This window comes from Eublepharis macularius, chromosome 6 (genome assembly GCF_028583425.1).
Source record: "Eublepharis macularius isolate TG4126 chromosome 6, MPM_Emac_v1.0, whole genome shotgun sequence".
NCBI classification, from domain to species: Eukaryota; Metazoa; Chordata; class Lepidosauria; order Squamata; family Eublepharidae; genus Eublepharis; species Eublepharis macularius.
Window position 1 is genome coordinate 63,618,963 of NC_072795.1, and position 11,857 is coordinate 63,630,819.

An 11,857-nucleotide genomic window follows, 5' to 3' on the forward strand; every position below is an offset into this window, starting at 1 on the left:
ACACTCCTCCTAACACTGATTCTGGCCAGATGTTTGGGCGAGAGACCTAGTAAGTGCCCTTCCTCTCAATAGAGGTTTTCCTGTTGCTGCGGCTATAACCATACCTCATCATCAAGATGCCTTTTTGTCAGACTATCCCTCTCAAAGCCTCCCCTGAATTCACTGACCTGACTGTCCAGACTGATCCCCTTCCCTGACCTGCTTGAACTTCAGACTGTTGAACTGGTGGGGGGATTATTACTGCTGCTGCCCCTTCTTTGAGGAAATTGTAGCTTTCTGCCTCTAGCATCTTTTCCCTTTTCCACAATCAGAGACTCCCCTGCTCCTGTTGTTTTCATTCATTTTTCATTGTGGGGCAAGGATATTAAAAAAATTATATAAACACTGTGTACTTGATAGGGTAACATAAACAGACACAATAATAAATGGGTGAAAGTAATTGATCCAATTTTATCGACCAAATAGCAGCTGCTGAAGGTGTTTGCAACTTTTCAAATTACAGAAAAATTTGGGTGTACTTTAGAGGACTGCAACCTAATGACATCTATTTTTCACTGCAACATGCAATTATATTAATCAGTAGAAGACTTCAGACTGGTCACTGTAACCAGTTAATGAGGTGGTTTCCAGTCTCAAAAACTGTAGCAAGCAAAATCCTAAGGAGAAAACTCCTAGTTTCTGTGGAGACACATTTGGTCCATCTTTCTTTCTCTATGACTGGAAGAATTCAGATAGAGTTGGGTGGTACTTCCTTGGTACTGGCATGTCACACATTTGCAGGGATATCTAGAAAGGCAAGTACTTAGAGGGTGGAGAAAGGGGGTGGATGTTTTTAAGGCCTGCTCTGTGGTGCAGAGTAGTAAGCCGCAGTACTGCAGCCCAAGCGCTGCTCACGACCTGAGTTCGATCTCGGCGGAAGCCAGGTTCAGGTAGCTGGCTCAAGGTTGACTCAGCCTTCCATCCTTCCGAGGTCGGTAAAATGAGTACCCAGTTTTCTGGGGGTAAAGTGGAGATGACTGGGGAAGGCAATGGCAAACCACCCCATAAAAAAGTCTGCCAAGAAAACGTCGTGATGCAACGTCCCCCCATAGGTCAGTAATGACTCGGTGCTTGCACAGGGGACTACCTTTACCTTTACCTTTAGTATGTAATGAAACTTGGGTCTGGGTGTCAGCCACAAATCCACTGCATTGTCTCAGTTTCCCTTTGTAAAATAGAAATCACAGCCTTCAAGGTCACACAGTTCCGAAGCTCTTCTGCAACTCACACCCTGTTTTCTGTACCACTTACAACCATGAGGATTGTGCGCTCTTCTTCCAGTGGTAGGTCATTAACACTTGGTACAAACAAGCAGAAAGTCAACAGGTCAACATTCCATCCTCTATGCTGGAAAGAATTTCTCTTGATGAATTTTTGCCTGCCACGTTAAAGTCCCAGGAAACCTGCTATACAAAAGTTTGCAACCTCCCTCCCATCTCTGCTTCCAGTCTTGGGTGGTGGTGGAATGGGGCACATTGAAGTGTGCTTTAGGGGCATGTAGAGGTGTGGCAAGGATGAGAAGATGCTGGGATCTCAGTGCAAAAGGGATAATAAATGGAATAACAAATAATAAAATAGATTAAATAGCTGGAAGAACAAACCCTTACATGAGCAACATCTAAAAAATATTGGAGGGAAAAGTGACAACAGCCTAACTTGGGCATAGCTGAAGATGGGTACAATCAAGAAAGAAACTGAAGGTCTGATCTTCGCAGCACAAGAATAAGCATTGCAAACGAATGTTATGAAAGCCAAAATTCAGAAAATTAGTGAAAATCTAAAATGTCGACTTTGCCAGGAAAAAGACGAAACTGTGTCCCACCTTATCTCTGAATGCAGGAAAATTGCACAGACGGACTACAAAGCTAGACATGACAGGGTTGCGAAGCTGATTCATTGGTCATTGAGTAAAAAGTATCATCTGCAAGTATCAAAGAACTGATGGGAACATCAGGTGGAAAAGGTGTTAGAAAATGATCAAGTCAAGATCTTGTGGGATTTTAGAATACAAACTGATCGACACCTTGAACACAATATACCAGACATAACAGTTGTGGAAAATTGAAAAGTTTGGATAATAGACATTGCAATTCCGGGGGATGCCAGAGCTGAAGAAAAAGAACAAGAAAAAATGATGAAATATAGAGATCTGACGATAGAAACCACCCGACTATGGAAGAAGAATGCAACTGTGGTCCCTATTATCATCAGGGCACTAGGAACTATTTCAAAAAAATTTACAACTTATATGGAAAACTGCAACTTTCTGACATAACACCAGGGCTTTTTTTCAGCAGGAACGTGGTGTAACGGAGTTCCGGAACCTCTTGAAAATGGTCACATGGCTGGTGGCCCCGCCCCCTGATCTCCAGACAGAGGGGAGGAGATCAGGGGGGCAGGGCCACCAGCCATGTGACCATTTTCTCCAAGGGCAACCCACAGAGTTCCACCACCTCTTTTCCCAGAAAAAAAGCCCTGCATAACACCTACAGAATTGCAAAAGACAGCGTTACTTGGAACAGTGTACATATTGCACCAATACCTGGCTGATACTTAGGTCTCTGGTGGAAACGTGTATCCGCTCAGCAAGGCCAATTTTATTTTTATTTATTTATTGGATTTTTAGCCCACCTTCCCCACAAGCAGGCTCAGGGTGGGTCACAATAATAAATAAGATACAATAAGTAAAACCAATAAAATAACATCTCATGGATATCCACATTCCAAACGGGACACCCTTCCCCCTTTCCCTGCCCACCACACACAAGGGAAGAAAAGGGTGGAGGTGTGGGTTGGTGAATCTCTAACTCCTCAAGCATGGGGAGGCAGATGGACCATATGATCCTCCCCATTGGCAGGTGACGGGCAGGGAGGCTAATTAGATGGATCCAGTGCTGGCCTCAACCATATGCCTGGCAGAACATCTCTGTCTTACAGGCCCACTGAAAAGATACAAGATCTTGGCGGGCCCGAGTGTCTTTTGACAGAGAGTTCCACCAGGTTGGGGCCAGGACAGAAAATGCCCTGGCCCTGGTTGAGGCCAGCCGAGCCTCCCTGTGGCCAGGGACCACCAGTAGGTGTTTACTTGCAGATCTGCGAGCTCTCTGAGATACACATGGGGAGAGGCAGTCCCTCAGGTATGCTGGGCCCAGTCCGTTTGGGGCTTTATAGGTCAATCAATGGTAACATATGATCATTTATTATTGATTGTGTTGCGTGTAATAATAATAATATGATGATGATGATGATGAGAATAGGGAGCCAGCAACCCCAACGCTTTCCATTATTCTCTGATGCCATCTCCCATCCGGGACGCTCAGTTCGAAGTACTTCAGAGCAACCACGCCGACAACCAGGCAAAAAAAAAACGCTTCCTATGCTTCGGCCCATACTGGGCCAGCCCACCTGCCCGCCGCGAACCGCCCCCTTCGCTGCAGAACTCCGGAACGCAGCCGCACAATTGGACACCGGAATCTCCACCGCCGCAAGATTCATCCCTGCAATCAGCAGCCGTGACTCATTCTCATCAAACCGAGTGATTGGAGAATAGGACATTTGCCCGCCTTCAGGAGACAGCGATTGGCTATAAAATCTGTCACTTCCTCCTTTGGCGACTGTAGATTAGTCAAACAGGCCGGCAACCTTCAGTGCGGCGCGATTGGCTCTTCCTCCCCGCCCCCTTCGACAGCGGCCGTATGATTGGAGAGCGCGCGCCCGCCCCTTGCTTTTGGTGGCATGGATTGGCCGACGGCTCTCTCCGCCTCTGGTCGTGAAGGTGAAAGTCTCCTCCAGGCAGGAGCGAGAAGCACCAGCCTTGGAAGGGTCCGGCGATGGCTCCTGGAGCAGGTTCCGTCTTCGCTACCGTCCCTCAGGCCGCGCCAGTCGCCGTCTTTCAGCTCACGGCGGATTTCCGCGCCGATGTCGATCCTCGCAAGGTCAACTTGGGAGTGGGAGGTGAGAGAACCGGAGCGGAGAACCCGACGGTGTAGCGGGCGCAGAACGCGCGTCTGAACGCTTGTCATACGTTCAGTGTTTGGGTTGCCAACTTCCAGGTGGCGTCTGGCGATCTCCCGGAATTGCAGACGGCGACAGAGATCAGGTCCTTGGAGGAAATGGCAGCTTTGAAGGGTGGATTCCATGGCATTATAACAGGCTGAGATCCCTCCCCAAGCCCCTCCCTCCCCAGGCTGCCCCTAAATTCTCCAGGTATTTTCCAACCCAGAGCTGGCAACACTATTACATGTGGTCTGTTCATTTTCACCTACGCGCACGGAGGGCATCTATATTGAATCATTCTAACTACCATCTCTGCGCCTTTTGGTGCTTGTACATCTGGGATCCTAATCTGGATGCCCTCCCCACCCTCAGGGTACCAGCCCTGGTTTTAAAACCGAAACAAACATAAATATATGCAGTACACTGCGATATGTTAAAATCCCTAAGTCTTAGGAGCTAAGCTAACACCTGTACTTAGGAGGTGAAAGGTTTAATTCTGATGCCATAGGCTGGTAGGGAGGATGGCGCCATTCAAGGGAGCAAATTGTAGGCAAACTTATTTTGTTGGTTCACAACCAACCAACTATATTAATACTACCAAGTCTACAGAACTAACAAATTACCTTACTGTTCTTGCTTTAAATTGAATATGTTTAAGAGGGTTTTAAAATAAAACATAACCGTGCAATGTGGTAACTAGGATGATTTGATAAAGAACTCTTAATTGTCAGCAGGTTGATTTCTCTATACAAAATTGGCTCTGCAAAAATTCTGTGACAGCCAGTGGCATTCAAGGTTGGGGGAAAGGGGTAAATTGTAATTTAAAATACTTGCCATATCTAACAACAAAATGGCTAGAACTATCTAGGAAATCCAGTTGCAGGAGGAAGCTCTTGCAAGGAGTGAACTGTGCTTATACACATATGACGCTGCCCTATACTGAATCAGACCCTTGGTCAATCACAGTAACTATTGTCTACTCAGACTGGCAGAGGCTCTCCAGGTTCTCAGGCAGAGGTCTTTTACTTCCCCTACTACCAGATTCTTTAACTGGAGATGGTGGAGATTGAACCTGCAATCTTCTGCATACCAAGCAGATGCCATGCCACTGAGTTAAGAGTATAACAACTGCAGGCTTTGACCTGCAAGGGGACAAAAGAGTTTTGGGGCATCTTAAATGCTAACTAACTGGGGCATTGTACTTTCTTACAACTTACTGTATTCTGCCTAAGTTTTATCAGTCTGCTGTATTGGTACCTTCAGATATTTTCTCTTTTCTGTATAGCAACATCAGTGCTGGTTCTCATGACTGATCAGTGCAGGCTCAGAATAGTAGTGAAAATACTGATGCTTTGATAGCGATGAAGATTCTCTTGAACCTGTTACAGCTATTTGAAAGACCCATTTAGAAAGTGGCAGAGTTACCACAATGAGGTCTTTGAGTTTCAATATGGAGTCTCCAGAGTTGTGAAATGGGAGACCAGTACCACTACAGGGAATACATGACTATGGAAGTTGTACATCTTGTTTCGCAGTCAAAAGAAAGGTGGTAATGAATGCAAAGAAGGAAGACCTTGCTACTGTGTATGGGGTGGAAGTGGAAGAGTAAGAACAAGGAATATGTCTAGGCTGATAATTGCTGCCTGTCTCCTAGTGTGGCATTACCTGATTATGGTCCACTCTAGGACTCAAAAACAGAGGGGGCATCTTCTATCTGCATGTCTGAGTTCTCTCTTCCCTCTGAGTTCTCTTGGTGTCCTTCAGGTGTGGGACTGTGATGCCTGCCAGAGAGTTCTGGCAACTGATATGACAGGAGATTTGGGCTGCTATCCAGGCTCAGCTTGGGCTGTCCTCATGACCTTGGGCAGGGTATTGCCCGTGCCTTGCAGCAACTTGAAAGGGACTCTGCCCTGGTGCTAAGAAGCAGAATTCAGGCTCACAGCCAGCTCTGCTGCCTCTAAAACTTTGCTCAGCAGTCACTTGACCTGTGTTTGGTTAGTTGCTTCTCCTTGGATCACAGCAGCTTTATCAGGGCTGAGTATCTGCTGATGGTTCACTTGTTACAGATAAGCTTTTCTCTTTGTTCTTGTACTAGAATTCTCTGGGATGTTTATCTGTTTGTTGTTGTTTGTGACCCCTCATGTACATGCCGCACAGCACCTTTTCTGTTATGATCCAGAGGAATTAGCCGTGTTAGTCTGTAGTAGCAAAATAGAAAAGAGTCCAGTAGCACCTTTAAGACTAACCAACTTTACTGTAGCATAAGCTTTTGATCCAGAGGAGTTAGCTGTGTTAGTCTGTAGTAGCAAAATCAAAAAGAGTCCAGTAGCACCTTTAAGACTAACCAATTTTTTGAGAATCACAAGCTTTTGAGAATCACAGTTCTCTTTGTCAGATGCATGAGATTCAGCATTCAAGAATCACAGTTCTATTCGTCCATTGCATCTGACAACAAGAACTGTGATTCTCGAAAGTTGGTTAGTCTTAAAGGTGCAACTGGACTCTTTTCTATTTTGCTGTTATGAGAGGCTCAGGGTTTGAATTTTTGCAGCAGGCAAGATAGTCCCCCTGCTGAATGATCTGAAGCTCCCATTCAGCTCTCGACACCCCTGGGACTCCAAGCCTACCGGACACAGGCAACTCACAAATAGACAAATTTGATAGCATCTAGGAACAAAGTACTTCACTTGAGTAGCTGGACAAAGGATTGTGATAATAGTGCAGTAGTGGGCATTGGAGACTAATGTGACCACAGATGTTCTGCCGTAACAGCCTGAAGTACAAACTGGCATCCTAGAATGAAAGAGGCAGAGCAGAGAAAGACATCTGCAGTAAGTGTCTCCCTACCACAGTAGTGTGTCTAGAGTAATCCCCTTTCCTTCTTCCCTACAGCTTACCGCACAGATGAAGGACAGCCTTGGGTCTTGCCAGTGGTCCGGAAAGTGGAGCAGATGATTGCCAAAGACACCAGTTTAAACCATGAGTATCTACCAATCCTGGGCTTGCCAGAGTTCCGTGCCAATTCCTCCCGAATTGCCTTAGGAGAGGACAGTCCAGCTATCCAGGAGAACAGGGTGAGGAAATCCCTATTCTTAAACTGGGCTGGTGAAAGGATTTGGGGAGTGTTCTGACTTTCAGCGCTATACAGAGAGGGGATTGTTTTGTGTGGCTTCCTGTTCCCATTAGACTGAGGGACCATCAGGAATTGTAGCCTGAATGCTGATGAACAAACACTTCCCCAAAGGTAATAAATGTTTGATATCCTTAAAATGAGTGAACCTCACCTAGGTAGAAGAGCAGTAGAAATAAGTAGCTAGGGAGGCATTATGGGAGAATTGAAGACTTGCTGAGAAGGTGCTCAGAATTCTTATTGGACAAAAATTATAATTCTTCTGGTGATACCTTCTTTCCTCCTTTTCAGGTCGGGGGTGTCCAGTCTTTGGGAGGCACAGGGGCACTGCGTATTGGAGCAGAATTCCTAAGACGCTGGTACAACGGAACCAACAACACAGCAACCCCTGTCTACATTTCCTCCCCTTCCTGGGGTAAGTACTGAAACCTTGCTAGCATCTTTGATATGATGTAGAGCAGGGAGACACAAAAGTCGTTAAATATCCCCCACCACATAAGGCTCTGGATGTCGTGAGCCTTGGCTCTGAAATAAATGCTTGTGCCCCCTTCACCCCTCCAGAGAACCATAACTCTGTCTTCACGGATGCTGGCTTCAAGGACATCCGAACCTACCGTTATTGGGATGGTTCCAAGAGGGGTCTGGACACCCAGGGATTTCTGGAAGACTTGGAGGTAAGTCAGGTTGCCCTGCATGTTGGATGTAACCTGGGCAGATGATGCATGGAGTAGGATTGCTCCAGCCTAGAAATTTGCTGCTTTGTGTAGGCACTCCATTGGGCATGCCTTCATAGTAGCCTCCCAAATGGAATGGCAGTCCTGTTTGCCTACCTGTGCCACTCCACAGTTCAGTGTTTTTGCCAGAATCTTCACAGCATGCAGCTATACAGTCCTGTCTGTGTGGCTCAGACATGAGTAGTGAGCGCACGGGACGTGTCATGGAGTTGTTTATTTTCTCTTTCTTCCCCCTCCTTCCTTCCAGAAAGCTCCAGAGTTCTCTATCTTCATCCTCCATGCCTGTGCTCATAATCCCACTGGCACAGACCCCACACAGGAACAGTGGAAACAAATTGCTGCTGTTATGAAGGTATTGGCTCATTTAACGTAGCCACAGGGCAACATGGTTTGTTTCTGCTTAGGCCGTAAAAACTTTCACTATGTACCCAAAAGGTTAAATTTTGTGACAAGCCGGTCAACTGTGGCTGCTTCCACACCAAGGACCTCCCACATTTCAGCCACCCGAACAGTGCAGTGTTTCTACATTTCATCCTCTGTGCACCAGCGGTTAAGAATATATTCTTTCCACACACACAAATCTGCTCGATTTTAAGACTATATAGAAAGGGTATTTCCTGGGCAGGACATAATCAGCAGGAGGAGAGCAAGATTTAAGTCCATTAGCGCCTTAAAGACCAACTAGATTTCCAGGATATGAGCTTTTGAGAATCAAAGCTGCCTTCTTCAGCCTTTGTCTCTTGAATGTTCATAACCTTGAAATCTAGTTGGTCTTCAAAAGTGCTATTGGACTTAACTCTTGCTCTTCTACTGCAGACCAACATGGCTACCCATTTGAAACTATCAGTAGGAACAATTTCTTTTGTCTGAAGGGGAAACAGGGTAATTGCTGTAATTGGTGAAGAGGTAGTCAGTTACTCCTACTCTTTTCATTTGTTGATGATAACAAGGAGCTAGTCCCTGACAACATTAGTACAACAGAAGAAAACTGCCTGCCATTTAGACAGAGGAGAGGGGATCATAAAAAGGTTGTTAAAGGAGTTGCTTCATTCCTGTCCAGCCTGTTATGTTAAGTTGTCCTGAAGAGCAGTATATAAATTGGTTGTTGTTGTTGTCGTTAATATTTTTTTAAAAAGAGAATCACCCACAGTTCAGTTTGCCTTTCAGGGAGGGGATTATCATAAGTGTTAGAGAATATGCAGAGTTTTAAAATGTTTTGAGTATTGTGTTATGTGCTGCATTACCGATTCTCCTCAAAATTAAAAAAAGTAGAACAGAGTGTCCTGAGACTCTTGAGGGACATGTGATGGGGCGGGGGGTGGGTGGGCTTTAATAAACATCAGGTGTATAAAGGGAATCCACTGCCAAAAATGGAGACACAGATACTCCGTTGCAAGAGTGATTCACACATAATCACATCAGCAGCCAGATTATAATGGGAAGTCACTCTGATGTGGAAGCAGCCTGTGTCATTGCATCAAGGGGATGACACAGTGGAAACCGACTTGCTTATTACAAAAATACGTTACTTCTACCTGTGGATCTGCTGATCTTGGTGGCAAGTTAAGAGATATATGGGCACCTGCATACAGGGACATTTTTCATAGGATGGTACTCAGTGAAGTTCATGGAAAGCGAAGTCGCTAACAATTCTTTCTTTGCAGCGCCGGTTCCTGTTCCCATTCTTTGACTCCGCCTATCAAGGTTTTGCCTCTGGTTGTCTGGATAGAGATGCCTGGGCTGTGCGCTTTTTTGTTTCTGAGGGCTTCGAACTCTTCTGTGCGCAGTCCTTCTCCAAAAACTTTGGGCTGTACAGTAAGTGTCCATTTTGTTCCCTTCTATAGGGAAGGGACCTGGGGGGCTTTCCTCTCATCTGGTGGGCTGAAGATAAGCACAAGAGCACTTCTGTAGGGATTCATGTTTATGGTCATTTTTCAGACGAACGAGTAGGAAACCTGACGGTTGTGGCAAAGGATGCAGATAATGTGCTGCGTACCCTGTCCCAGATGGAGAAGATTGTCCGCACAACCTGGTCTAATCCACCATCACAGGGGGCTCGCATTGTGGCTACTACACTCACTTCCCCAGAGCTGTTTGCCGAATGGTAAGGACCAGCACAACAGGAGCTGGGTGCAATACTCATTTCATGGGGGTAAAGGGCATGGCTTATAGAGTCAATGGGAATCCCTTGCCCCGTGGACAAAGCTGGTGTTGGGCCTCACTTAAACTTTTTTTGACAGGAAAGCAAATGTGAAGACCATGGCAGATCGAGTCTTGCTCATGCGAGCAGAACTGCGGTCTCGTCTTGAGGCCCTGGGCACTCCAGGCACTTGGAACCACATCACAGAGCAGATTGGCATGTTCAGCTTTACGGGGCTCAACTGTGAGTATAGAAATGGGGTTTCAAAGGGTAAGGTTAGAAAAAGGATGCTCTAGGAAACCAAGCAGACTTCGTAGCTCTGCTTCTGATGAATAGGGCTGTGCCCCCACTCCCCCTTGTGAGGACTCTAGACTTCTGCTGCACTCGGGGCAGGTTGATGACATTGTATTGCTGTACTGAGGGCTAAGTTGGCAAATAAACCTTAGCAAAGGGTGTCTTTTGCTGGTGGCTGCTGGGTAGGAACCTGTTATTTTCCCTCTTCTTCTTTCTTCAGCTAAGCAAGTCCTATACCTCATCAAGGAGAAACACATCTACTTAATGGCCAGTGGCCGCATCAACATGTGTGGATTGACCACGAAGAACCTGGACTACGTTGCTGGTTCCATCCATGAAGCAATCACCAAGATCCAGTAAGGCTGCAGCCAAATGTTACGTGCTTGTGTGTGTGTTTCCTTTGTTTTGCACTAAAAAGAATTATCCAAGAGCAGTCACTGGAGGATGTGAGTCTGAGCAGGAGGTGTGAGAACGGAGTGGAAAATAGCTGTCACACTGCAGTTCGTTCTTTTGCTGAAACTTACAACCTCCTGAGGCTGCACTTGGATAAAAAACAAAACCCAAAAACATCTGGGTAAAATTGCACACAACTGCATGTAATGTCTCGATTAACTCCAAGAAACATAAACAACCAAATCCGTCCACTTTGTATAGTCTGTTTCCCCCTTTTTATCACTGGACCACAGCAGAGACTGTGATACTATCAGGAATAAGTCTCCTGGCCTTTGATTTATGGGAGTAGGAGACAGACTGTGTGAAGTGCATGTGAGCCTTCCATCTGCACATAATATTAATGGATAGTAACAACTGTGTGAGCCCAACACACAATCTCTTCGACCTGTTGTGTCTGTATTATGTCCCTTTGCACTTTATGTAACCAACCCTGCTGCAGTAAAAAGGCAGTGTTTGGGGAAACAGATACCAAAATGGTTGTTCTCTGTTACTGGCTGCATTGACTGTTTCAGGGAGCAAGGCTGGAGCTGGTTTCCATTTTCCAGACTTGCATGATCAAAGATTGTAACCTTAACTATACCTTTTCTGTTAGTACAATAAAACAGTGTCTTCAGTCCTCATCTTGTCTATTGGCTACCATGAGATAGGCTAGGTTAAACTGCAGTAAAGTAGCAGAGCCTGTTGTTTGAGACGGCCTTCCGGAGCCCTCATTTGTCTTGACCAGGTCAGAAATAGCCGTGCCTTGCTCACCAAGATTCACAGTAAGATGCTAGGCCCAACTGCAACTCCTGAGTCTGGACAAATGCTGCCCTGCACTGCTTCCGAGGCTGAAAAAAATGAAAGACAGTAAAGTCTTTTAGAGGTATCTATCAGTTGTCAAGGATCTAGTCTTGCTGCAGGTGGAGCCTCCTCTTAACAGGGCAGCAGTGGAAAAGGTGCATACTGATCAGTTTCCATCTCAAAACACATTTATTAAGAGCAGTTGAGACTTCAATGGAGGAGACTTCTGGCTTAAAAATAGAACACTGCTTTGACTCTTGATCTTTCAGGCCTTGGTTCTCTTTCACAGGC

General features: G+C 45.8%; 1 protein-coding gene across 1 annotated transcript; it reads left to right on the top strand.

Annotated features, from left to right (window-relative positions):
- Positions 1-3,800: 3,800 nt before the first annotated feature.
- GOT1 (glutamic-oxaloacetic transaminase 1) lies at positions 3,801-11,406 on the top strand. Its single transcript, XM_054984076.1, has 9 exons — positions 3,801-3,993; positions 6,928-7,109; positions 7,457-7,580; positions 7,727-7,839; positions 8,147-8,251; positions 9,564-9,714; positions 9,838-10,003; positions 10,140-10,282; positions 10,554-11,406. The coding sequence occupies exons 1-9, from the start codon at positions 3,870-3,872 to the stop codon at positions 10,691-10,693; spliced, it is 1,248 nt and encodes a 415-aa protein (XP_054840051.1). The 5' UTR covers positions 3,801-3,869; the 3' UTR covers positions 10,694-11,406.
- The last annotated feature ends 451 nt before the right edge of the window (positions 11,407-11,857 follow it).

What these genes read in the sequence shown, in the direction of transcription:
- GOT1 (XM_054984076.1), top strand. Translation starts at nt 3,870, where the DNA reads ATGGCTCCTGGAGCAGGTTCCGTCTTCGCTACCGTCCCTCAGGCCGCG. An exon ending in GATTTCTGGAAGACTTGGAG is followed by an intron (nt 7,840 to 8,146) that starts GTAAGTCAGGTT and finishes CCTTCCTTCCAG; the next exon opens with AAAGCTCCAGAGTTCTCTAT. An exon ending in AAATTGCTGCTGTTATGAAG is followed by an intron (nt 8,252 to 9,563) that starts GTATTGGCTCAT and finishes CTTTCTTTGCAG; the next exon opens with CGCCGGTTCCTGTTCCCATT.